We start from the raw sequence: 27,196 nt of genomic DNA, 5'->3' as shown, positions 1-27,196 counted from the left end.
TTCAGCATATAATGCCCTAATTTACTGTAATTTAAGAATACTTGCTTGTACCAGGAAATGTAATTAGGTATTTTAATGGTTTAAAATTCTAGAAGTCATATGCTATTAGACTCACAAATTTAGCTTTAAGTTGCTTTATGCAACATCGGCTTCACGGGACATTCAAATTGTTTGAGATGTCGTTGTTTTAAAGTACATTATAGAATAAATATGTAGGAAGTTTGAGATATGTCTTTCCCAGCCAAGTTTAATAATAACTCACTGCATAATAATCATGCCGAATTAGCCCGAAGCCTTTGACGTGATTTACTGTGTGGTATTTAAAACTAATTTCAGAGACAGCCGGAGAGAATGCAATTTGACTGTCGCGAATCTCTCCTTCCAGAGCCTATGTTGACGGCTCGCCAGGTGGCGGCGCATAGGAACCAGTGCGGGAACCGTTCAGCTGTTTCCCCCCCCAACTCTCTGAAAGGCAGTGGAGCATCTGTGGGCGAGCGTGTTACTGCCCAACTTTTAGTGCTGCGAGGACGCAGGATTCCCCGTGGAGTGTTTCTCTCTTTGTTTTCCGTCTTGGAAGCTGGTGATCCCAACTTTTCATCGCATTTTTCTGTTTAATATGAGAAGATGTCCATGAATGAGGTTTACGTGTTCCGCCCATTCAAACTGATTGCCCTGCTATGTGTGTTTCTTGCTCTCTGCCTGGACGTAGTGGCACTGCTCAGCCCAGCATGGGTCACAGCCGAACAGTACTCTCTGTCGCTATGGGAGTCCTGCAAGAAAGAAGCGTCAGCCTGGCAATGTATTTCAACTCTCAGAACTGGTAGGTTGCAAAACGTTCTTAATACAACCATTTGAAAACGGAGAAAAAATATAATTACTGACATTAACTGACAGTCAATTGATGTTTTTAGCCTTTATCGTTTCTTTAAGAATTCGTAACATTTCTCCTTGTTAATATTCTATAGCTGTATATTCTATAGCTGTACTGACTACAGTACTGTACAATCAAAACCTTGTAAGAATGATGGATATTATGTTGCTAATGTCATTTTCTGTCTCTACATGATTAATATCCCTTAATTGCAAATAATTGGGTTTCAGTACGAAGATAGTTGCGTATTGCTACGTTTTCCTGAACTTGAAGAGAATTGAAATGAACGCATTTCAGGAAACCTCGCACTTTTTGGAGTGCTACTGTACGTTCAGGATTTAGGGAAAGGCGTCTACTGTCCCTTAAATATCTGTGCTGTTACCGCAAGGTGAAAGCCTTTCATGTGTGTACCTGCTTGATTAAAAACAACAAATAAAGATAATAAACTTGGAAAACGTGAATTCTGAATAAGGTTTGTGGTCATTTATGTTACACGATATAAAATGGTGTCGACTGGAGAAAAGAAAAGGAAGAAAAACATGGAGAAGTATCTGATCTACACTTGTTAACATTTGTTTTTTCCCTGTTGAGTGCACCACTGCAGCGCAAGTAGCGAGCCTCATCAAAACTAAGGAAGCTGTATAGTCATTTGAAGCACAGCGCATCAAATTGTTTCTAAAACAGAGCAGGCTGTTCCAGGGGTAACGTGTGTGCAGCATTTGGCTTCCAGAATTTCTACTGGCCAGCCTGGTTGACAGATGTAACTCAGCGATTTTTTACAGCTTTTTGTTATTGTTTTGGCCGGAGCACAGAGAAAGCCATTTGTTGCCTGGAATGGCAGATTCCCTGCTGTTTGCTACATTTGCAGCGTTTCATTTAGGTTCATTCATTCAGTATCTGGTGTGATTGATATGTATTTTAAAAGGAGGCTGTGCTGATGGGCAATTAAGCTAGTGTGACATGCCAGCTGGATGCTCCATTGAACCCTTACCCTCAATGTAAATGTGGGTGTGACTTGACTGAGAGTAATATAACCCCACTCCTTGCTTACGATTTGAATAGCAGGGATTCTTTCCATTCAGCAGGTTATTTAGCCACCCTGTTGTGTGTCTTAGGTCCAGCATGGCTGCCCTTTGCCAAATGAAAAGCATTCAAGCATCACTTAAGGACAGTACAGCACTATGTGCAGACTGTATATCCATTAATGCAGGGTCTTGATTAATAAAAGCAGAGTTTTATTAACACAATTAATAAAAGGATATTGTATTGATTGTTAAGTGAATTAATGCTTTCACATTGTCACTGAAATAAACTAGAATAATATTGACATCTTACATTGTGTCTTTAAGAGGTTGGGTTTCGCCTGAGTCTGACTCAACACTATTTTAGACAAGTAGAATTAGCCATGTTGAACAACTAGAGGATATTTCAATATAGAAATAGACCCTACTTTTAACATAATACATTATATTTATATACTGAAACCCTCCTGTGTGTGTGAAATACAGTTTATAGATTTGACAGTTTCTCCAATGTATGTTTCTACAGAGATCAAATCAGTACAAACAACCACCTTCAGTAGGTTCCAATTATTTTCTTGAAAGTGAAACTGCCTCCCCTCGTGAATTCTGTTTTGTATTAGTTACCTTACTCAGGAGACTGTGTGGGAAGTATTTTAGTGCACCCACCCAGCCGGGGATAAAATTAGCCAAATGCCCACTCTCCAGCATAACAAGCATGCAAGCAAAGTGAAACAGATAGGTAACAGATGGATTTCTGTATCTCTGACTACATTAACTTTGGAACATTAATCCTGGTCAGATGCCTTCTGTCATTCCATCTCAGAACAATGACCTGTTCTGTTGAGCACATGTGCATTCCTCTAATTGCACTTTTTCAGCTGTAGAATTCTGTCTCTGCTATTATCAAAGTAATAATGATTATTACATGTTTTGTAATCTATTCTAATATTAAATAACAGAAGGTACATTATAAAGAGTGGTGTGGCATCTAATTATTCAAATTTGAATGTAATTAATTGTGGTAGTTATACTCTAGATGTGCACAAAACCTGGAGTGGTAACAGGTTAAGTAGTTATCCCAACCTTTAAGGGAGTAAAATATTGATGGTAATAATAATAATAATAATAATTACTTAATTTCTGTACACAGCCTATTGGTGGTGGGGCCTTGGATTGCACAACAGTCAAAATATCTTCTGTTTCATTTTTAAGTGTGGAATTAACTTCTTAACCTTTTTAGTCCACAGATGCATGCTTAATGCTCTAGCTGATAAAGATGGCAGCCATGTTTTCTTGTAACTCTTTAATTTTGTAAATGTGTGGCATAACGATCTAGCAACATGACCAGGTCAATTTAGCTATACATAAATGTTTTGTCATATTTCCAACTGCACTGACAGAACCAAAGTCCCAGTCCTTCTCAACCAGCATTATTTTTTGTTCTATACTTAACTTTACCCTCATTTGGGAAATGCCAGAACTGATAACATAATGGAAAGCCAGCCAATAACATAGACAGATTTTAAGATCAAAGAAATGCTTTTGTACATAGACTACAAGATGAAATTATGAATTCATGTGCATAGGTGCATTGTTATATATATATATGTTAAGAAGATACAATATTACTGTTTTAATACACTGTAAAACATAGTTATGGGGTTTGTGTAAAAGCTCTCTCTGGCACGCACAATTGAAATTGAATTATAATGGATTATCCTAAAGGTAAATGTAATGGTAAAACAAAATGTAAAGCTTACAAGTACTCAAAATCCTCAAAGGCACAGACAATGTTAACCCAGCAGCTTTCTTTTAAATTAACAGTGAAACACAAACTAGGGGGCACAACTAGAAACTATAGGTAACTGCCAAAATAAAGGAAATGCCAATATAAAGTATCTTAATAGGAAATTGGACAATCATGAGCCATAAGAACAGCTTCAATGTGCATATTCCACCTCTACTGGGGGGATGTGACACCACTCTTCCACAAAAAATACCAACATTTTGTGTTTTCTTTATGGTGGTGGAAAATGCTATCTCAGGTGCCACCCCACGATCTCCCATCATTGTTCAATTTGGTTGAGATCTGGTGACAGGGACAGTCTTGCATATGGTTTACATTGATATGGTGCCAGCAAACAATTCAGTGGCCACTTGCACTCTGTGGATGGGGGCATTGCCATCCAGAAAGTTTCCACTACCATTAGGATAGAAATAATTCACCATAGGTTGAACATGATCACTCAGAATGGCATTGTATTTATTGGCATTTACCTTGCCCTCTAAGGGGTTGAGTGGACCTATGTTATGCCAGGAAAATGCTCCCCACACCATAACAGAGCCCCCAGAACCCTTCAATATGGGGAAACAAGCACTCAAGCCTGTAGGCTTCAATTCCTGTGTGCCACACATTAATTCGTCCAGTTGTTGAGAACAGGGATGACTCATCTAAACATATGACATTTTTCCAGTGCTCAGTAGAGTAAGGCCTGTATTATGTGTACCATGTTACTTGCAAAAGTTTATTTTTTTGTGCAGTAAGGGGTTTATGCACTGCAAACCAACCATAGCATTCTTATCTGTGACATTCTTGACAGACTGTCCTTGATGAAACTGCCTGTTCTTGCTTTGGATAGAGATTTGCAGTGAACTGATTCAGACCTGTTTGTCTGTTTTGCCCTGCATCTCAAACCAATGCACGGACATCACGGTCAAGGAGTAGGCACTTTTGTCCACAGTTGCCCCTAGCTGATAATGACTTTCCCTCAGAACTCTATGTCAACATCACATTAGCCACTGTTCCTCATGAAACATCAACAAGTTGAGCAGTCTTCATCACTGAAGCTCCTGCCAAACATGCCCAACAATCAAGCAACAATCAGCTCTCTCTAAATGTCACTGAGATTTCTTCTTCTAGCCATGGTAGAAAAAAGAATGGGCGACTAGGCTTGCCCGAGATTTTTATAAATTACCCTATTCATGATGGGATGATAATTGCCGAACTCAGGAAGCACACCTGTGTGGAAGCACAGGTTTCAATATACTTTGTGTCCCTCATTTACTAAAGTAAACTTTAATAAAGTGTTTCCTTTATTTTGGCAGTTACCTCTATGTGGAAGTGTATTTAAAATTGAGAAAAGAAGACACTTCTTTATCCAACCAGCTGTGGAAATATGGAAGAGGTTTTCAGCCCTGTTGTTGAAGCCAATACTTGTTTTTTTTTTTCAAGAAATGACAGAATTAGATCCTTGGATCAATTAGCTACTACCAAAAGATCTAGTTATTCCAAATGCTTTCCTTTCATTTGTAAACTTTGTTATGTTCTTATGTCAAAACTACCATCTGTCCTATTTGACTGGTTTGATCGTTTCTTCTGAAGGGTAAATTGACAGAGATTTATAGTCACATTACTTTACAAATACATATTTAAGTTTCTGCAAGTATGTTGTTATGACAGAACAGCCTAGGGTTACGTTCCCAGGACTTTAGAGGTTGCCGTCTTATGCTGGTGGTTAAATGTAGAATACTTTTCATAAATGGATTTTGTTTCATCTGGTAATTTAAAAAGTCAGACACACTCCTTGGAAAAGCATCCTTCTGGAGAAGTCATGTTCACTCCTCAAGTTTCATGTGGTTTGGGCTACAAACAGAAAGGGTTAATGCCTAGGAGCCAGTCAGCTGTGTCTGACAATGGAGCTGGTGGGCTGGGTTGGTGGGAACTGAGGTTAATTAACTATGAAGGAAGTTCATCTTTTCTTTTCAGTAAATCAGGCAGTGAAAGAGCTGGTGAATGAATGAGAGAAAGAGGGCGAGGGCTATGCTTCACCAACCACTGGAAGCTTTTGAGCCAGATGGGGGTTGTATTCTTGAATACTGGAAGGTGTGACACTTGGAAAGAAGGCTGAAGGAGTAGTTTAGGGTTGTGGAAGTGGCATATGGAACAGAAAAATATAAAGAAGTAGAGTTAAACAGTCGACCTATCAGATTGTAGCTGAATGAGGTCTGTCATTTGGTTTGATATACTACAGGGGGAAACCAAACGAGGTATATAGGGTCAGAGTTGCCTTATGTAAATCATTTTTAGTAGTAGCCACCTTCCACTTATGGTAAATTGATGTGGAGGGTTTCAAAAACAAGCCATGTTACTTTGGATAATAGTACTAGACAAATAAAGTAATAGTAATGGAGGACAAAAGCGAACTTCAAGAGGTTCTTTAACTGTGTTTAGAATAGTATAATAGTACAAATAATCAAAAACTAAAAGGTGAGATTCTGGTCAACGCTTTGTAGCAAACAAGTTTCAGAATTCTAATTAAGTCTGCTCAAAAGCTAGAGAAGATGGAGTTTGTATTACATCTTGGGTGAACTAGATTTAGGATCCAGGTATTTGCAGCGTAAATATGCTAAGGGTGTGCTCTGGAAATGTTGTAGAAAAGTTTACACTACATGCTAACAAGAAACCATAGTTCATATTGGCATTGGAATCTAATGTGTGAAGCAATGCAAAGAAATTTCAACTTCTTTCAGTTACAATAATCTAAGTCTATGTATTAATTCACATCTGATATCAAATAAATAGTAAAATAAGATACATTGCTGCTGGCCTATTCAAGTTTCTTCCATCTTAGGCCAATCTCCACTGCTGAATTTATTTTCAAAGGAAGGAGCTTGTTGATGTCATCATCTCAGCAGTATAAATTCAATAGTAATGGCTATTTAAATAGAGGGTATTGACAGTGAGAAATCATGAGTTTATTTAAAGGCATTTGCGGATTTTGTCCTTTGCTCTTTTTTAGACTGGCAGGTTGCCACACTGGTGTTGCTGTTGGCTGGGGCGGCTGTTACACTGGTGGCTTTTCTGATAGCCCTCATCTCGCTGTGCAATGGAGACCAGAGGAAACACTACCGCACAGTCGCCATCTTCCTCTTCACTTCAGGTTTGTCCTGTCCCATCTTTCCTTCAAAATGTCTGGGGAGAAAAAAAAACTTTTGAGTTAACCAGATATTACTGCAAGAGAGTCTTTTTATTTGCATGAGGCATTATACTTCCCTCTTTATAAAAATCAGCCTTTATGTAACTTAATTGTTCTTAACAATTTTTATAAAGAAATAAGAAAAAAAGGTATTGCTATAATAAGAAAAAGAGGAGTGGATCTTGATGGAACAGTCTTTTATCTGTCTCTCAGGCAAATAAAGGAACTCTGGAAGCTATACATTGCTGACGAACAATTGAATATATTCCATTCAAAAACACAATTTTCTCTGCTTTGTTCCAACTGTATCTGTATTGTTGTTTGCTTTTGCCTTTCACTGAAAAGTTCAAAGAGGAAAGCTGCAAGAGAAAAAAAAAACTCTGAAATAAGATTCTTTAGAAAAAGGACCATACATAACAAAAAGTGAGGATGATGAAGAGGTGCCGGCTCCAAATACTGAACAAGTTTGAATTTTATCTGCATCTGCAATGTTGTTTCTGAGCTTAATGTAATAGTTGAAGGTAACTCATCTAAATTTCCATTCCTTTTTCCAGTACATTTTAGACAGACTAAGTGGTACTTGACCACATTATTGTAGGAATGTAATTCTGCTACTGGGATATTAGATGTACCACTTCCACAATTTAAAAGGAATTCAAACACGTCAAACACACACGTCAGTTATCTATGATGAGGAAAAAAAGGTTCTGAAATTGTTGCAGTTGTGCATAGTCCTTATGGAGAGGTGTGATTTTGCTTTCTGCTTGCTCTGGTTTAACAAGCCTAACTGCCCTTACAGAAGCACTCACACCTACATATTTCCTTTCCCTGGGCACCAGGAAGGAAGTGGGTGGTATATAAACTGCAGAAGTGTTAACTTCCAAGCACACTTCATGGCAGACAAATAGCATTCCAAAGCAAACAGAAGGTTCCTGTTGTGCAGCCTGAAATAATTCAGTAACATTTTAATAGAAATACAGGATATTCAGGAAAGGGATTGCTACTTTTTTCTATGGTATATTCATCTATCTGCTCTAAGAGGTGTGGAACCTGTAACTTGTGTTTAAGATGGTGGCCTATACAATTGAACAGAGAGTGCAAATAATGAAGAATAAAACTATATATGGAGATCTTCATTCTCAAACTGCTTTACATATAGGAACCTTTTCAGCCACCACTGAAAAGCAACACCCATGTGGTTAAAGAGTGACAGCCATTATGTATGTTACGACCCCAAGTGTCTAGGGGTAAAGGGGTGTAACATTTAGGATGATTTGGATGCAGGTGGGTTTCTGGTGAGGGACTTGGGAAGCATGACAACACGTTTTGGTGCAAAAGTGATTTATTATTAAGTGAATAAAGTGACTGGTAGGTATACAGGACACTATAACACACAGGGAAAGGGAACTAGAGCGGTGCCAAAAGAAAAAGAAAATAACAAACAAAATGGAGCTGGCTAGGAAAGTGAGGGAAAGCTGACCTAACTACCAAAACAAAACCTGAAACACTCGGTCTTCAGTGCCTTCTAACGCCCTAGCTTAGCTTCACTAACTACCCAAAAACCATACAGGACAAAAGGCACTCACCCATCCTAACTAGTGTTACTAATACAAAGACCAACTACTGTACGTGTGCACAATGTAACTAACCCTATACACAAAAGTTCACACAAATATACAACTGAACTACAAATACAAATAAGGGAAAACGAATGTACAGAGGTTGAACATATAACAAAACAAGTTTGGGCAAGGTAATAGCGAAATAAAGGAAAATACAAACAAAAGTACAAGGAGATGAACACAAACCAAGAAAAGCTGAAGCTATACGAAAACACACACACACGAAGCGAAACAAATGAAAATGGAGAAGCGAAGCCGAAGCAAAGCAAAATGAAAGAGAAAAGGAAACTGAGCGAAGCAGAACTGAAGTCAAGTGATAGGCCCCCTTGTTCTGAAAACCTCCAAGTTATATACTGTATACGCTGAGTTCTGATTGGTCGAGAGTTGATTGATGACGATGTAATATGGAAACAATGGTGTAATGATGGACCAATGGGGGAGGGAGAACAATCAAAGTCAGGAAGTGTGGAACATAGCAACGCATGGACCACACACTGGGACGTAAAAATGTACCAGCTGCCACAAAGCAAAACAGGTGGAGAAGTGTAAAATGTCTATACCATAAGAATCCCACCATTTTAATTAAGGAGGCCTGATTGTACCCAGAGTGGAATTTAGCTGTGACAAAGGGGTTAACATCCATACTCTTTTGAAAAGTACTAGGGGAACGTCTATAGTACAGTGACCCCTGTCACTAAACTGGAAGAGCATTACCTATTCTTTTACCAACAACACTTACAGCAGCCTGTACCCAGCCACAATACTAGAATTGCTTTTTATTTTTAAGGTTTGAAGAGATCAATCTACATGGTGAAGTCTGGGTTTGAGAGGTCAACATAGAGGTCTGAGTATATTCTTATGAACAAAGGGCAGAGCTGCTCACATGTGTATCAGATGCTCAGAGAGCAAAATAGAAAATCTAGTCATCATGTCATGATGTTTCTGTATGAAGAATGTTCAATCCTGTAACTTTTAAACATTCCAAAATCTTACAATGTTACATATAGATGTGTACTTTTTTTAAATACTGTAGAAAATTGGTGTACAGTAACATGCAATGCCTGAAGAAAAGTGAGCTGTGGCTAAAATGATTGTTTTTTTTTACATCATATGGACCGAAAACAGTTTTTACTATATATATTTTATTTATTAAAGAAAATTTGAACTTGTTAGTTACCTGATCTTAATATTCTAAATTAAATGTGAAAGGTAAGAAAGACTACATCCAGCATATATGTGTTTAGCTAAATAACTTCTGAGATGATTTTATCTGATAACAGTAAAATGACTACTAAATGTGAATGAAAATATCCATAGGGTTTATACATCTACATTTGTATAAAAAGTGGATATTTTGTTGCTTTGTGGTTAAATGAAAGCATCACACTCTTTTTTTGAATTATGTTAATACATGGGTCCATGACTTTGTTTTTCTTAGGTGCATGCCATGCACTTCTGTAAGACTTCACAAGAATATAGCTATGATTTTGGAATCCAGTGTGTGTGGTTCCCTCCTGTACAAGTATAGTACTCATGTAGAGTAGCTTTAGACTGTCTCAAGACATGTTAGTTTTACCCTACCTATATGTTACAAGTACAGATCCTTTCAAAACGGAACTATTACATAAACATGGATTATTTTCATGCTTATTTCAAACAACCCTTGTTATACAAAAGAGTCTGAAAAATATAAAATATGTTGTAAATTTAAAAAAAAAGTATTATTTGTATTTGTTTATTGGTGAAAATGTTAATAATAGGATGTGAAGCATATCATATTGAATTTCCGTATAAATGTAGATTAAGTGGGACAATGTCAGTGTAGTCAGTGTGAATATTCTCAATATGGGAGTAAGTGAACTTGTTAGAGTATGTCTGAAAACAAAGGATACATTAAAAGTGACATTTAGGTTTCATTTAGACATTTGAGCAATTACTCCAGTTTGAATCAACATTTCCGAATACACGTTTTGTTCCTACATGATACCTTTATGACAATTGAATTGCATTAACCACATTCTTGCTAAGCAGGAGGTAGACATGCTATTAAGGGAGACACAAAACGCCCCATGATCTCTGCAATACGTTTTTCTTACAACTATGAAGACAAAGCTGACCTTCCCTGAAATAAGAGAATGTGAACATTTTTAATGACCCTTCCTAGTCATTCAATCAAACTTATTTTATTGAAACTCCTAATATTATATTATATCCTGAGTGGTGGCACTGTGGCTAAGGAGCTGTGCCTGTGGCTGGAATGTTGCTAGTTCAAATCCCCTGTCTGGCAGAGGAATTCTACACTGTTGGGCCCCTGAGCAAGGCCCTTAACCCCAGCTGCTCCAGGGGTGCTGTATAAAAGGTTGACCCTACGCTCTGACCCCAAGCTTCTCTCTCCCCGTCTATTTCATGGAGAGCAAGCTGAGGTATGGGAAAAGACAAATTCCTAATGTAACAAATTGTATATGGTTAATGAAGTGATCTTATCTTAATATATTGCATGATTCTTATTTAAACAGGCTCCTGTAAACACTTAGAATACACTTATTGTAGACACTATATTTTATTAAATTAAGAAGTATAAGTCTAGTATTTGTTTGTCTATGTGGAAATATACAACTTGGGAACTAGAACTTGGGTAAGTTCTGTTTATACAAATTATAATAATTTCAAATTAAAAATAATAAGTGGACAGGGTTCTTACAAGCAACTGCCCACATAGCATTTTGTGTAAAGATAATATAATGGTTATGAATGCTTGAAAGTTTTTGATACACTTCTGAGATATAACTATTTCATTCTACCTACAGATAAATGCTCATTTTGGTTTGGTACAGAAATTCCATGATATTTTCTGCATTTAAAGCTAAATAAACATGTATCAGGTTGAAAGCTGTTGATGTCTTCAGTAACATGCGAAGTGCAGTAAGAACCCATGGGAAGTACAGTACATGATGATGATACCTTTCTAGCTTACCCTCTTGAGACTGCACTTTCCAGCGGTCTGTTAATGCCTTAGAAAACATGGATCTGTTGTATTTGCAATTTCAAAGAACAGTTTCATTAAAAAAAAACTGGTTCACTTTTGAAGCCATCAGTGTATTTTTCTGTCTTTTCCTGAAATAATCATCTATTTTTGCTGGGGACTGACGAATATTTGCTCTTTGAGTATGACAGAGCATTTGTACTGATCATTATTCTTTTTTTCTTTCATAGTGGTCCTGCAGGCCTGTGCACTGGTTCTGTATCCAATCAAATTTATCGATGGCACCGTGCTGCAGACGTACCATGAATTCAACTGGGGTTATGGCCTGGGCTGGGGCTCTACCATCTTCATGCTGGGGGCAGGAATCCTATTCTGCCTCCGGACTGACATGTACGAGGAAGCTCTTTACTAATCAACTCTGGCTATTATTAGACAGTTAACAGAACTATTATTACACTGGACTGCTGAGGTGCTTGTAGAAGAGATGAGGTTTCTTGAACAGCTGTATGGAGAAGCTAAAACTATTGGAGACCATCGCAGAAGGAAACATGGAGAAGATATTTCCAGTAAACCCTCTGTTTTTCCTTTTGTTGTTGTTGTTGTTTTAGGATTTTAATTTTTTTTTTTTGCTACTACAAAATGCATGTGTTTCAAGGAAGTGTATATTGACATAATTTCCTTCATCTCCTCTGTTTAGATATACTTATTTGACCTAAACAATCTGGCATTTTTTAATTTGTTTTGCTTTTCTGGACATCCCTTCCCTGGACAGACTTTGCATAAGATTTCCAGAGCAGAAGAATAAGGTTGATGCGTGTGGAACTATACTAAAATGGGTTATATTGACAGTGAAAAATAAAAGATGATGGTGCTCCCTCAATGCGCAAAGCATGAGTTCCAGATTAATGTATTTAAAATGGTAGAAGAATATGTGTAAATGATTCAAGTCAATATGCAAGTAGCGTATGAAATTTATTTTTAAGTGTTTTTAAACCGTATTCCACACAATACTGTACAATACAACATTTCACACAAGACAAAGTGGAAGGGATTCAAGATCAAGATGAGAGTAGTCACACATTAGTAGAAATTGTGAAGTAAAATGCTCATCAATGACAAAGAGACCAGAAATAACAATATGCATGTCACCAGAAACACTAAGTAGCGTTTTTTTTAATACCTAATTTAAAGATGCAATGTTTACGTATGTACACATTGTTTATATACTATAAATAGTAGAGCAAAAGACATATGTTGTTAAGTAAGAAGAACAAGGACATAAGAATCGTTACAAAGCTATTATTCCTATCTTACTTATTTAGCTGCCAATTGCTAATTGCTTCAATGATCTGCTCCAGTCATCCCTTGAAGAATGCCAAGGTATAAATATTAACAATATGGATCGGTAACATATTCCAGAAACCAATAAACCTTTGTGTAAAGACATGTGTCCTGTTATGAGTCTTGAATGTATAACAGAAATTCCTTTTAGTTTCCCTGGTCCTCTTTTAGTTGACCCTTAGGTCCATTATACTGATTTTGTCAAAGCCTTTAAGGATTCAGAACACTTATGTAAGTCAAATCATTTCATCCCATTGTCACACCATGCTCTGCTCAAACCAAAGATTCACCTTCTCCAACTTACATATCTGTTTAGAACATTCTTTTAACCTTCTCCTTAGAACTTTTCGAGGACGATTTTCTTATTATCTTATCATCTTTTTTTTAAGAGGACCAAAGTTGTGCACAAAGGTCTAAGTGAGGTTTTATCATTGTGTATTTCTAACACAGATTTATTTAGATTTACATTCTGTATATTTATCGATAATAGTTTCCAAAGGTAACTTTTTGATTAACCCTATCACATCATTACTCTCTATTTTCTGTGCATCTATTAATTATCAACAAGATAAATCTTACATGTTAAACTCATTCTTGAAATCTAAATATATCATACCCTTCACTATCCTCTTAATTGGTACTACATCAGTAATCTTATTTTAGTTTCACCTCATTTCCCTTGTAACCCAATTTTGAAATCCTTTCTGGCTTCAAAATGTTCCCTTTAGAGCTTGAGCGGTATGGTACTAATGAAATCCATCTTTCCGTTAATAGTGAAGAACAACGAGAAATTAACTTGACATTCAGGGAAAACTTCTTTGTGTGTAATTTATTCTTACCTTTGCAAAATGTCATCTCAAATTAGTCATTATTCTACAATAATTGAACAAATAATGGTAAGAAACACATAGGACGTGTATCATATTTAATTCAGTCCATTTAAAATCTCCAGTTCCTCTGATATTTTTCTGCTGCCATGGTGCACTCACAATCATTTGTGCTCAAAATTAATTTAAATTGCTGTACCAATAGTAAAAAGAACTGAGAGCCATCATAATTGTATGATCTAAATTGCTTTATTTTGCGTGATGGGTAAGAGGATGCTGCTCTCAGCGAAGACACTGAGTTTTATTGTTCTTATTATTTCTTATTATTCATTTTATTATTTTGTTCAAATTCTCAATACCCTATAACCGTTACCGATAAGGATACACTGTGTATTCTTATAGAATAAAAACAACAACCAGTTACTATTCTGTTAATAAAGCACAGAGCCCAATAAGGAGCTTATACTCTTGCAGTAAGGAGAAGAAAATGCAAAAATGTGTCTGCTAATGAAACATTCTTTATTTCTTTTTTAACAAGGTTGTATTGGAAAAAAATATTTAATCTCCTTCTTGAGTTCCAGTTCTCATTGCTGACTTTCATATTGATTATGTTCAGATATCTAATACAAGGGAGATTTAATCTGTATTCCTCTGATTTGTAATTGTAGTGAATAAGACTTATTTTTGGTCAGATAATGGATGGTAAAATAACTCAGTATGATTTTATCTGCAGGAATAGGATGAAAGATGGTGAGAAAGTAGGCTGTACAAATTAATGCTTGTGCCAGTGCCTGAACTCCCAGAATAAAAACAGTTCACAAGAGATGTGAGGATTGTGACACATTCACAGTATAAGTGGAATAAAATAATGTGTCCTGGAGAGGATCCCATTAGAATCTGTCAAGTCAAAATGTAAACGATTTTAGCTATCATTCTAGCTGGCATATATGAAAGTAATCAATTCAATAAAAAGAAACAATCATACATTTCCTTGTCACAGATTTCAAAGAAAATTAAATTTTTAACATGATACTTGGCTTTAGGATTTAATGTTGTTTACAACTATGAGGATATTGACTGTGTTTCAAAACAGTTGCATTGTGGGATTAGGACTAGACAATGAAACATACATTTTATACAGGAGTCTAAAGTACTCTTTAAGGGTAAACTTTCAATCATACAGTATGCTCCATGTAGATATTTACTCACAATTTTCTCAGTGCACAGGTCTGTCTAGATCTGAATGAACAGTCAAAATCACTTAAACCAATATCAGCACATTTTGAAAATTGTACTTATGATTAAAATGCTTTATAAAGTATTAAGTAGTAGTATTAAACTACTTAATAGCAGTAGTAGTAAACATTAACTTATAGCATGGAATACTTTTAAGCATTTTTCCAAAAATACTTCCTTATAGCAATGTAGTTCTGTGAGTAGCATGGGAATATTTTAATATTAAAATAGGCCTGTTCATAAAGCATTTCATTTACAAAGATTCATAAAGATGTCCTGAGGATCTGCAGGTTAAACATAAGGGAAAGATTATTGTTTTCAGTAAGTGGGAGAAATTTACATTATTATGTGAAGTGGCTGTTGGGTACTTAAAGTATAAATAATTCATAAAAGCAAAAAAAAACAATTTCTTTGCAAAACCCGAAGGTTCAAAGTAAGGTTTATCATGGTAGTTTAATGAGACGCATGATCTTCACAAAAACCGAGTAAGGAATGTTTCTTTTTCCATTTCAACAGATTCAGCTGTTTTCTATACACCAGCTGTTGCAGATTGAGAAATATGAGCCTGGAACCGAAAAACAAAGAGGCCATAGTTGGCCTGAGAGATTTATAAAGGCACTGCATACTTGAAAGTCAATGATAAAAGATTAGAGTTACACAGCAGAAATGTAGAACATAATTTCTAATATAACCCACTTTTCTAGATGTACTCATAAAAATATGCTTTCATCCATTGCGTCAGGCCAGCAATTATGAGGATAGTAGTTTCAGATGACCTTCCACTAGTAGGCATTAGGGCCTCTATTGTTTGTATATGGGTTCACATGAGGTCTGTTGTTTGAATAATTAACTGGTGAAGGGCTGAGAAACACATTTTCACATTGGGTTAATTCCGACTGTTTTGGTATGCAAAGGGTTGGAATAAGGTTTGTAGTCTAAAGAAGAAAAAAAATCCCTTTGCACACTATTTTTTTTTTTGCTCTCCATTGTGATTTTCCATATGCTCAAGCCTCGCGAGCCATCTATTGAAAGGTCGGCGTGTCACATCCATATTGAAACTTTCCTTTACAGTACATGAGCTGATTTGTGTCATGTGCTCTGTTACCCTCTGCCTTTATTGGGATTGACCAATACAGTTTTGAGGTCTAGATGAATTTAAATTTTTGTGGCCTTGCAATATTGTAATATTTTGACCGTGGCTACTTCTCTTTGGTAAAATGGCTCTGAAGTCACGCTTGTGGGTATGAAATTGGAAAGTCTTCAGAAACAAAGTGTAGTAGGTTGACCTTTTTTTTTCTTTTAAAGAAAGAAAATTAGCATAGTGATGAAAGGCAATGTAATAACCTTATGTACGATGCAGAAAAGGCTCACAATACTATGACAGTGAGAGTAATTCAGTATTTTGTAGTCTTAATCTGGAAAGTAGCACTTTTCATACATCAGCGACCTAAGTTATTTTTCACACAACTATCTGCACCTCAGGAAAAACTAATGACAAACTTCTGAGTCACAGGAGTCTGGTATCCTGTAGTCAGTATGACTCAGTTTGCCATTAGGAAGGTACTAAAAACTTTGCCTTTTAAAGGTACTAAAACTTCATTTTCAATGAACTTCCAAATTATGCAAAATGAGTTCCTTCCTCTCATGTAGCTAAACATTCATAGTTAAAATATTCCCATTTAAATGGGAAGAACCAAACCTAGACCTTGAATGTTCTTAGTGTTGGGCCTTGTTGAGCTGCCAACAAAGAAGAACACAGTAAGAATAATAATAAACAGTGAAGTGTTTAGGATTAAAAGGGGGATTAAGCAGTTTAATAATAATAATAATTAGTAAAGTTTGATTGTGTGATATGTCACTGAATATAATCAGAATTCACTAAGTGTTGCTAGGATTGGTTTTCTCAGCTTGCCATGCAAAATCAACTGCAGTGACTTGCCACACACTCAGAAGCATTTGATATTGTCAGTGAGAGAAGCATGATTACATACAGTGTAAAAAGATAAATACCTTTATAGTTAAAATACATATAGTAATTATCTTGTTTATATATTCTATTCCTGTCTTAAGTGACTGTTGGAAGAGTTGTATCAATGGCCTGTTAATAATCTTTTGTTTCTGTGAGTTCATTTGATAAGATACTATCGGGTTCTGGAGCTTTATTCATCTTGAGTGCTTATTCTTATTCTTTAATAAAGGTACACTGCTGAACTTCTTCCTTAGTGAAAGAAATACCTGGTTGTCTCACAGTGACTTAATTGTCTGAACGAGGTTAGGTTTAGTATTTCCTAAGGTTCTCTTCTAATACATTAGTCATTTCCAACTCATTCTGCAACACATCTGGGTTCTGCTTTCACAACCCTAGCCCCTCTGTCTCCCCACAAATCGAAAGGCCCACCTCTCCCATTCTCAGATGCCTCTCCAATTCTTTCCCATTCTCAAATTCAAGATAGTGCAGAGTTGGCCTCCCTTGAATTGGAGAGGCATCTGAGAATGGGAGAGGTGGGCCTTTCGATTTGTGGGGAGACAGAGGGGCTAGGGTTGTGAAAGCAGAACCTCCACCGTCATCTGCAAAGGTCCCTGAAGGAGTACAAACTCGTCTTTCATCATGCCAGCTTGAAGAAGTTCCTCTTAGCTCTCAACCTCTCCACCACTCATAGAAAACAAACAGCTCACCTGAGTCACCTTCACATTTGCTCATCTTTTCTGGCTTTATGATAATGTCATTCCTTCTCAGAACCTGAGCGCAAGTCTCCTCATCTATGCCCATATGGCCCCCCTTCCCTGTTATGTCCATGCAGTCTACAATCTCTGCCTGATTCTCTCTCCCTTCCAATTTAGTTACTACTGTTGGGCTCCCGTTTTTACAGAAACTCAGGACCCCCTCCTTTCTATACCTTTTCAGCAGTCATATTTTGTCTCCTTCCTGGATCACTTCTCCAGAGCAGCACACTTCAAACCTTCCACTCAATCATTACTTCAATCTTATTGATTATTTCATACATTCCAACTGCTAACCATGCCCTCATTCATATTAAATCTTTAGTTTTTATAAGTGCTCTAACTCAGAGATACAGTATGAAGAACCTATAGTATCACTCCTTCTGGGAATTCCAACAATCCTGTGCTTATGGATGAGTCGTTGTTCTTCTCAGCCAGATCAGCTACCCCAATAAAGCTTATGTCACGCCCTCTGCAGCCAGAGGGCGCTCCTTCTCTGTCCTGTCCCTAGTTTCCGGTCTGCTGTCCTTCCTGTCCCTCTCTTTCCCTTGGGCTATATATTTCCGGGTCTTGCACTCTGTCCTCGCTCAGCATTGATGTTCGGATGTCCTGAGACCCGCCTAGCACCAGGGCGCCCCACGTCCGCTCCCTGAGGGCATAGGTTTCTATACGGCATTCCTGAACTCTTTGCACTAAGGAGCCCGGGCCTTTTTCCCGTCTCGCCGCTACGCATATGGGTCTTTTTCTGCTCTCCTACTCCCCACGGTTAGTCCCTTTGGACGTCCATGACAGAATGCTGAGCCACCTACTGACCCCGCGAGCGGCGCTTTTTTTTTGTCTTGCCGCAGTTTTTTTTTTCTCTTTTTCTCGGGGCTGTTTTTTTTTTCAGTTCCTCTATTCTAATCACTGGATATCACTCCGATCTTCCGTGCCTGTGAGCGGGTCCTGCACCTGGCTTTCCTCGGGTAGATCACTCCGATATCAGTGATTGAATGTTGAGTTGGCTTGCCTATTCTTATTACTGGATATCACTCCGAGCTTCTGTGTCTGGAGCGGGTTCTCGTGCCTGGCTCTTCCTGGTCTGGCTCTCTCCGATATCAGTGAGAGAATGGTAAGCTTTCTGCCGTTCCTCCATGCCTTTCGCTGGATATCACTTCGGGCATCTGTGTCTGTGAGCGGGCTTCGGTCTGGCTTTCCTCAGGTTGTCCACTCCGATATCAGCGTTAGTATGTGAACGTGCCCATTCGCCGTTCCTCCATTCTTTTCGCTGGATATCATTCCGGGCATCTGTGTCTGTGAGCGGACTTCGGTCTGGCTTTCCTCAGGTTGTCCACTCCGATATCGGCGTTAGAATGTGAACGTGCCATTTGCCCAGTCTGCGGTATTTTTCCCCGGGGTTTTTGTGTTTTTTTTCTTGTTTTTTGCCTTTTGTTTTGATTTTTTTTTCTTCCTGGTTTCTCCTCCTTTTTGGTCCCCCCTGCTCTCTGTGTCTCGGAACTTTGGTTCCTACCTGTTTTTGGTTCCTATCTGTCTTGTGTGGTTTGTCTCCCTGGTCTTTCCCAGGTTTTTGTCTGTTGGGTTTGTGCTTGTGTACTTTTTTGTTTTTAGTCTCTGGAGCTCTTCTCTACCCCCCCTTCCTCCACCCAATAAAGGTTTATACCCCGGAGGAAGGGGTAGCTCTCAGCCGTGGATTCCCGGAGGTTTCCTTTCAGTTAAATGAGGTTTTTCCTCCCCCCAGTGCTGGGCAGCTCATTTATTTGTATGGGCGTCGGGAGCCGCCCATGAAGGGGGGGATACTGTCACGCCCTCTGCAGCCAGAGGGCGCTCCTTCTCTGTCCTGTCCCTAGTTTCCGGTCTGCTGTCCTTCCTGTCCCTCTCTTTCCCTTGGGCTATATATTTCCGGGTCTTGCACTCTGTCCTCGCTCAGCATTGATGTTCGGATGTCCTGAGACCCGCCTAGCACCAGGGCGCCCCACGTCCGCTCCCTGAGGGCATAGGTTTCTATACGGCATTCCTGAACTCTTTGCACTAAGGAGCCGGGCCTTTTTCCCGTCTCACCGCTACGCATATGGGTCTTTTTCTGCTCTCCTACTCCCCACGGTTAGTCCCTTTGGACGTCCATGACAGCTTAGTATTCTAATCACACCACTTCTCCTCCTTAAGATTAGACTGAACTACAGAAATGAACCTTAAAATAAACGTTTGACTTTCTCCAGAACTTTAATCTCACCTACCTTCATAGAAATATCACACTTCTTGATTGTGTGCTTTTGTTTTCACATCTCTCCCTCCACCTTCTTCTTCACCCTTGCAGAAGCCTCTTCATTTTGTTTAAAAGGGGGTTTTCACTTACAGAGTGTTGTTCTCGTCAGATAAATGAGTTTCCCCAATACAGGAGAGTATTCAAATCACGTCTCTTCTCTTCTGTAGTTAGGGTTTAACCAAACTTCTGAATTTTATCAAAGAAGGTTTATTTGAGTTTTTTATAGCTGCCATATTTTTTGGCAGAGATTACGACTGAGATGATAACATCTTATTCAATACATGGTCATGTGTCCCAGTATTGCAAATCAAGATGTTTCACTTCTCACTGAATAATTCTATTGATTATACAGGGAAAATACAGCATGTTGCAAAACTATTCAGATGCTTTCCATGCTATACCAATATGTGAAATTACAAAATGATGCAAATATATTTTTAAATCGGGCAGTGTAATGGCTCTTTGGGTAAGGATCTGCACCTGTGGCTTGAAGATTGCCAGTTCGAATCCCACAGCCGGCAGAGGAATCCTATTCCGTTGGGTCCCTGAGCAAGGCCCTTAACCTCAACTGCTCCAGGGGCGCCGTATAAATGGCTGACCCTGCGCTCTGACCCCAAGCTTCTCTCTCCCCGTCTGTGTGCCTGTGTGTCTAATGGAGAGCAAGTTGGGGTATGCAAAAAGACAAATTCCTAATACAAGAAATTGTATATGGCCAATAAAGTGATCTTTAAATCTTAAAAATCTTACTCAAGATGTCACATGACATCTTTATCATATACTATAAATTGATTCAGAAACTAGTTATTCTAATGGCTCAGTGGCTGACATTGAAGCAGCTGAAATTATATACTGCCCATAAAGTGACCTTATCTTATATATTTTATACTTTATTCAAAAACCTGAAAACTCAAATTGAAAATTTCTAAGGGTAAAGTTTCATTTAATTTTAGCAAAAACTAAAGAGAAAAACTGAATTACTGTCTATTGATTGCATGATTATTCAGACAAATTAACTCAATATTTGGTGGAAGCAATTATCCACATATCTTTTTGCATAAGTCCCCACCAAATTGGACACTGGATTGATTCACATTTTGATTTGTTTCTCTCACTTTGCATGGGGATCACTTATGGACAGCAGTTTTAAAGTCCTTCCACAGATGCCCAATAAGATTCAAGTCCGGACTTTGACTGTGCTACTGAAGGACATTCACCTTCTTATTCTTAAGTCATTGCAGTATAGCCTTAGCCCCTACATTTTTGTGTAACATGCCGGAAAGTTCATCAAGGGGATTGTACCCTATGTGGTGCTTAGCTAAAGATGTTAAGCAAGGAAGTTATATGAAGATCTGATGCTGGGTGTACTTAGCCAAGTCGCGATGTAAAAAGTCATGGTCAGGAGGATGCATAGGTCTAGAAGCTGGGTTTTCACAAGACGATAGTTCTTTCAGACGAGGAGCTTATAAAGAAGAGGAGCTCTATAAGAACGAACTTAATACTGAGCGAGGAGGTGCAGGTGAGGAGCCCTTAAGTAGTGGGTGGTCAGAAGGTGTGGTGCAGGACTAGGGACGTGGGAAGAAGCAGGGGCTTGTGTCTGAATAGTGGAGGCCGTGACACTTTTGTCAAGGCAGACCCGTAAAGGTAACGGGAGGATGGTCCCAATGCGGTACCTAAGGAGTAAAACGAGAGGCGGAGTCCGAGGAAGGTTCCGAGGTCTGTGAGGGAAAAGGCAAGAGAGAAGGTATCCAAACCAGAGAAGGGCAAGGCTGAGGTCAAAGTCGAGTATGCAAATCCAGAGGTCAGAAGGAGGAGAACAAACGAGTGGGTTTCCAAATCCGTGGGGCGAGACAGTAGGCGAAGTCGAGGTAGAGTTCCGTGGTAGGTAATGTGTAATTAGTGTGGGTGCGTTTCCATGTGAGAATGCGGTGAGTAGAGAGCGTGACAACTTTGTCCCGGTCAAAGGCAACTTTTTGTCTCAATTTTAAGTTTTAAGCAGTTTAGCTCTAAGATTTGTCATTTATTTTGTTTTAACAGTGTGTTCACATCAGTCTTGACAAGCGTCACAGTCACTAATGTTGAGCAGCAAGAGTGTATCATAATGCTGTCCTAAATATGTTTGACAACAAGGATGATGTTGACATAGTGATGCACTATGATAGTTTTGCATCAGATGTATAGCTCTGTATTACAAACAAACAAAGAAACATCCCGGTTTGTCTTGCCTGACCACAGAACTTTGAAGAAAGAAGATTTTCTTTCAGTTCCACAGGAATTCCATTTGTGAAGAGAGAAGGATATTTCTGACACATGAACTAAGCTACTTAAACTTTGTACCTCTTTCAAAGTTGTCATTGGCCTCACAGTGACATACAGTACCTAGCCACTTTCCTCATTGCACAGCAGCACAGTTAGAAGGGACAGCCTATCTAGACAGTGTCTGAGTATTTTCCACTTCTTAATTATCAATTTTTCTATGCTCAAAGACATATTAAGAGCTCTTGAAATGTTTTTATACTCTCCTCCTGATACAGTATGTGCCTTTATACAAACTTATCCCTGAGATGTTTTGAAAGCCCATTGCTCTTTATGGTTAAATTTTCCAATAAATAAGTGTATTTGTTTTGATATAATATGAATTAGTATTATTGCACACTGACAGTGGGCACTCAACTAATTGTGTAGGTCATTAAGGTAACATTTTTTGAAAATCATGACTTTTCCACTTTTCTATCATAATAATTATTTTCTTTTATGTGCTTTGAATGTGTTTAGCTGTTTGTGTATATAACATATATAAATTGCTACTGCAAAGTATCATAACTGCAAACATTAAAGCAACAAAACATGAAGACTATGCAAGGATCTGAATATTTTTTCAAAGAATAGCAGGAAGCTCTGGTCCACAGAGACCTTGTTGTAGTTGAAGCTCCTGTTTCTAATATGTAGAATTAATTTACAGGCCATTCATAGGACTGAAAATGGAAACTATTTGTTTCTTTATTCATATTGTCAGTTGTATTTTTATCAAACCAACTTGTGGGCACATTTGGCTATTTTGAGCTTGTTGCAAAATGACACTTGAGACAAGATGCCAGCACCACACCTTAGTACTGCTTCTAAAACTGACCTGACACAATTATAGCATTTCTTTTTTTATAAGAGAGGTGAAGGTGTTAGACAAACACAATAGAACATTCACAAACAGCTTCAGTCAATATGTTGCTATTTAAAGACTGACCTTCCAAGTATTCAGGCATTCTGTCTCAGCAGGAATGTTCTTTCAGCTCAAGACAACAAAGACAAATATCTGTTGCTTTCTGCCAAGAATAAAAAAACACTACAAGCCAGGAACAATATTTTCAAACAACAAACAGTTAACAAAAGAAAAGGTTGCTAGACAGATTCAGTAATTCAGTGATATTCACATCTTTTTGCAGTCAGCCAGGTTTTTCAGGTAACAATCCTTAATGAGTAAAGACCTGGATAAAGTGGCAACATAGTCCAATTAAATTACAAATGTATTCGTATTTAGTCATTACGAGTCCCAGATAGAAGGAAAACCACAAGACACAGTAGCCCATACAACAAAAATAAAAATCGATCGTCAGTACCTTATTTTAAATATATTTTTCATTGATGACCTGAAAGTCATTTGTGTGGTAATATGTTAGGCTGCAGACTGAAGAACAGTAAGTACTGTATGTTTTGGGTTAGTTTGTGTTGTCCAATTGACAAGGATGGCCAGGCTTAATCCTGGGGAAATACAATTCAGCAATCCAGATAGGTCATCCTTAAATCATCAATTCGTAAGGGCTTGGAACATAAACACACAGTTTTGATCAATTTCGTATGTGAGTTAGGAACGCACAACTGTGATTCTTTAGACCTGCCAACTGCTGGTATTTTCATTTCACATTGTCTTAACTTAAGTGAAGAAATTGCCTGCTTATTGTGCTCAAAATAAAATGGTTCCAAACTTTTGAAAATGGATGATTTAAGAGTGACCTCTAAATCCTGCTGGACTGTGGCTCTCCAGGACCAGGGTTGGTCACCCCAATCTACGGGATGCCACATTTTCTAAAGTGAAATTAAGGCTAATAATTTAAAATAAAACAAAAACCCTTTTAATAAGCAATGTCTTAAATGAGAGGAAATGTTAACAATTCAAATTAAATATCAACCTTTAATTTTACCCAATATAGAGGACTCCTGAAATTACCAGCTAATCAGAGACTTACAGTCAGAAACATCATGAGAGATGGTAACATGTAATTAACCAGCCAGACCACGGAATCTTTAATCAATCCATTTTCTAACCCCTTCTTCCAATTCAATGCTGTGGGAGAACCAGAGCCTATTTCTGCAAGAAACAGGATGCCAGATCTTGGACAGGATACCAGTCCATCACAGGACAGACAAGCAGAAAAACACATACTCATACCAGGGCCAATTTTCCCAGAAAACAATTCACCTTACCAGTATGACTTTGGACTGTGGGAGAAGACACCTGGAGCACTTGGAGGAAACTCACATAATCACGGGGAGAGCATCACACCATGCAGATAGTACCCCAGTTTTGGAATTAAACCACGGGCCTCAGTACTGCGAGGCAGTAATGCTTAGCAATATGAACGTGGGACTATTAATAATATTTTTGTATAATTATTATAGAAGGACACTAAATATGAAGTATGTAAAGTTAATGGTAATAAGATCTATTATACAAAAATCATTTTTTCTTATTGAAACCTGAATTTAAATGTATTTATTCCTACACATACTCTATGGACACCCCAAACGATCCCAACCAAAAAATAATAATATTTTGGATATTTGTGTGTGAAATACATTGAATATTATTATACATAATATATTTTCACGTTTTGTACTCCATTAAAATTAACACTAACAAGGAGCTTTCGGACAGAAATCAGTATGTCGAGAAGTAGCATCAGTGCTCAACTTGAAAACCTGCAGTGGATTTATTTCCCTCTACCACTTGGGGTTTTACTAAACGTAGTTGCCTTGTGCCCTCTAGTGGATAGGTTGAGCAATAACAAGAATTCAAGAACTCGAAACTGTTCAAGGGCTGTAACTCCAGTTTATTTGCAATGATTAATACATATATATATATGATATATTTGTCAGCACGGTGATTTTGTAGAGTTGTCACGTTAGAGATTATTTCAGAAGTGTAGCTTTATAAAGTCAATTGTATTTAGATTCTGTGGTAAGAAGAAATAACCAAAGATTGCTATTTACTGTAGATGTCCTAAAAAATGATAAAACCTCCAGGACACTGTAGAGTAAACCTTGAGTAGGCAAAGCTTGAACAAGAAATTGACAATTAATTAATTTGACAATTATGACATGTACATGGGTTGAATGGAGACATAGTGGTTAGCATTGCTGTGTTGTTCGCCCATTGTTCACACGGGTTTCTTCTGAGTGCTCTAGGTTTCTCCCATAGTCCAGTTGATTGGTGTCTGGGAAACTGGCCCTGGTGTGAGTGTGTACATGTATGTGTCTGTGTCTGTGTCTGCCTGTGCTCTGCAATGGATTGACGTCCCATCCAGGGTGTATCCTGCCTTGAGCCCGCTGCTTGTCGAGATCGGCTTTGGCTCCCCTGCTAATCCGGTGAATTACAAAACCTGACTCGGCAACAAGCAACGGAAAATAATAATGTTTTCAAAATCTCATCCTTCTTCGAAGATCAATGCTGCACCAATGCTGCACCAGGATTATTAATTCTGAGCTAACTGTTTGAAAATGTAGCACTGAAACTCTGTCTGTTTTTGGAAAAACAATTAACCAGACAGACTATATTTTGCCACTGCAAATGGCAGAGGCTAGACATGTACTCATTACAAATCAATGGTCCATCTGATCCAGCTACAGTAGTTGGAAAACATTATGGGATATGCCATTTAAAATAAGAATGGTTCCAATGGCATGTTTATGGGAAAATTGCCGGCAGATCTATTTTAAGAAGGCTACAAATGACCTTCTCATTTCCCAGAATGGTGGATGCCAGAGTCTGCGCTTCTGTCTTTCCTTGTCCCTAAGTGAGAGGTAGGGTGCCCAGTCGGTGGCCAGCGGGTAGTAACAGGATCGCCCCTGCAATCCGGACAGCTACAGGGACAGATTCCAGTTACTGACAGCAGGCACCAGAGACCTCCTGAAGTTCTGCGGTATAAGCCATAGCACTTCATCAAGTACTGCAAATATGGTTAAGAGTTCAGGCCACAGACAACTCACAAACAGAATAGTTATACAATGTAAAACCCCACGGTTTTGTGACATTAATATACATAATAGCATTACAGATATAGAAAACAGTGTAACACGTGTTCTAACCATGAAACATACTAATAGATGACTTACATAACCATAGGCAGAGTAATACCTAATACCAAATAGTACTGAGTAAAAAGTATTTTGTAATTCTAAAAGCTTTATTAATTGTCTAGAAAATGGTTTGTTGCACTAAAGCTAAAAATTTGTATACCATTATTTATGTATGGATACATTGGTAGTTATAGAAAGTAATATGTACTACAGTTGAATGATGTTTATATGAAACCAGTTATGGCAGTACTAAATGCCTGAAAAGGATTTTTATTTTTATTTTCATATTAACAGACTTATTACCTTCTAGACTGTTCTATTTTTTCACTTTAAAGATTATACAGTTTTGTTCTGATGCTTCAGTCTCGATATGATTTCCATTTTATCCCCGCACCGAAAAAGCAACAACACAGCTAAACAAATAAAATAGAATACATCACCATTTTTAGGACTGGAAATTCACAAACACACTCTCCAGCTCCGTCTCAGGGGTCCTTCTTGTCAGGCAGAGAAAAGAAGTGGCTGTCCCTTTTCCATTAAGTGAAAAATCAATACCTGGACTTGGCAAGGTCATCCTGATACCAGTCTCTCCTCACAGCATTAAAAATTAACCCGAGCACAAAGAGGGCCTGGCTGAGATACCTAAACACCTACTTACTAGCTTGCAGATCCTCCAGTGTTGAACCAAAGCCTCTCTGAAGAGGAATCTTCTCATCTGTATATAAAGGGTAAATTCCCCTCTGTTTATGTGGCTTCAACAAGGTTCATTAATTACTCTGATTTACTTCTATGTAATATTATTTTCAAAAAGAACACAATATGCATAGGTCGTTTTACTCAAAATGAAAACATTGAGTTATCTTGGTTTTATTCTACTTCAGATTTAAAAAGAAGGCACTGGGCTGAAAACATCACTCTAATCTCCCACTCTAAAATTGCAGGGTGGTATGTTTTTAATAGCTGTGCATTTGCTTACTGCATTCAGA

General features: G+C 38.0%; 1 protein-coding gene and 1 long non-coding RNA gene across 2 annotated transcripts; one reads left to right on the top strand and one right to left on the bottom strand.

The window, feature by feature from the left end:
* Positions 1 to 412: 412 nt before the first annotated feature.
* LOC148653686 (transmembrane protein 47-like) lies at positions 413 to 12,920 on the top strand. The gene is made up of 3 exons (XM_088648951.1): positions 413 to 820; positions 6,693 to 6,833; positions 11,705 to 12,920. The coding sequence occupies exons 1-3, from the start codon at positions 625 to 627 to the stop codon at positions 11,884 to 11,886; spliced, it is 519 nt and encodes a 172-aa protein (XP_088505077.1). The 5' UTR covers positions 413 to 624; the 3' UTR covers positions 11,887 to 12,920.
* LOC148653685 (uncharacterized) lies at positions 6,627 to 26,856 on the bottom strand. The gene is made up of 2 exons (XR_015941733.1): positions 26,651 to 26,856; positions 6,627 to 6,865 (listed from the first exon to the last, which is right to left on the bottom strand). It is a non-coding gene; the product is annotated as an uncharacterized LOC148653685 (long non-coding RNA).
* Positions 26,857 to 27,196: the final 340 nt, after the last annotated feature.

This window comes from Lepisosteus platostomus, chromosome 10 (assembly GCF_059453375.1).
Source record: "Lepisosteus platostomus isolate fLepPlt1 chromosome 10, fLepPlt1.hap1, whole genome shotgun sequence".
In the NCBI taxonomy this organism is placed as follows: domain Eukaryota; kingdom Metazoa; phylum Chordata; class Actinopteri; order Semionotiformes; family Lepisosteidae; genus Lepisosteus; species Lepisosteus platostomus.
The sequence above is the reverse complement of the archived record's forward strand: the minus strand, read 5'-3'. Positions and strand labels throughout refer to the sequence as shown.

Coding starts and splice junctions, on each gene's coding strand:
- LOC148653686 (XM_088648951.1), top strand. CDS start 625: ATGTCCATGAATGAGGTTTACGTGTTCCGCCCATTCAAACTGATTGCC. Junction 821..6,692: donor TATTTCAACTCTCAGAACTG/GTAGGTTGCAAA, acceptor GCTCTTTTTTAG/ACTGGCAGGTTGCCACACTG. Junction 6,834..11,704: donor CATCTTCCTCTTCACTTCAG/GTTTGTCCTGTC, acceptor TTTCTTTCATAG/TGGTCCTGCAGGCCTGTGCA.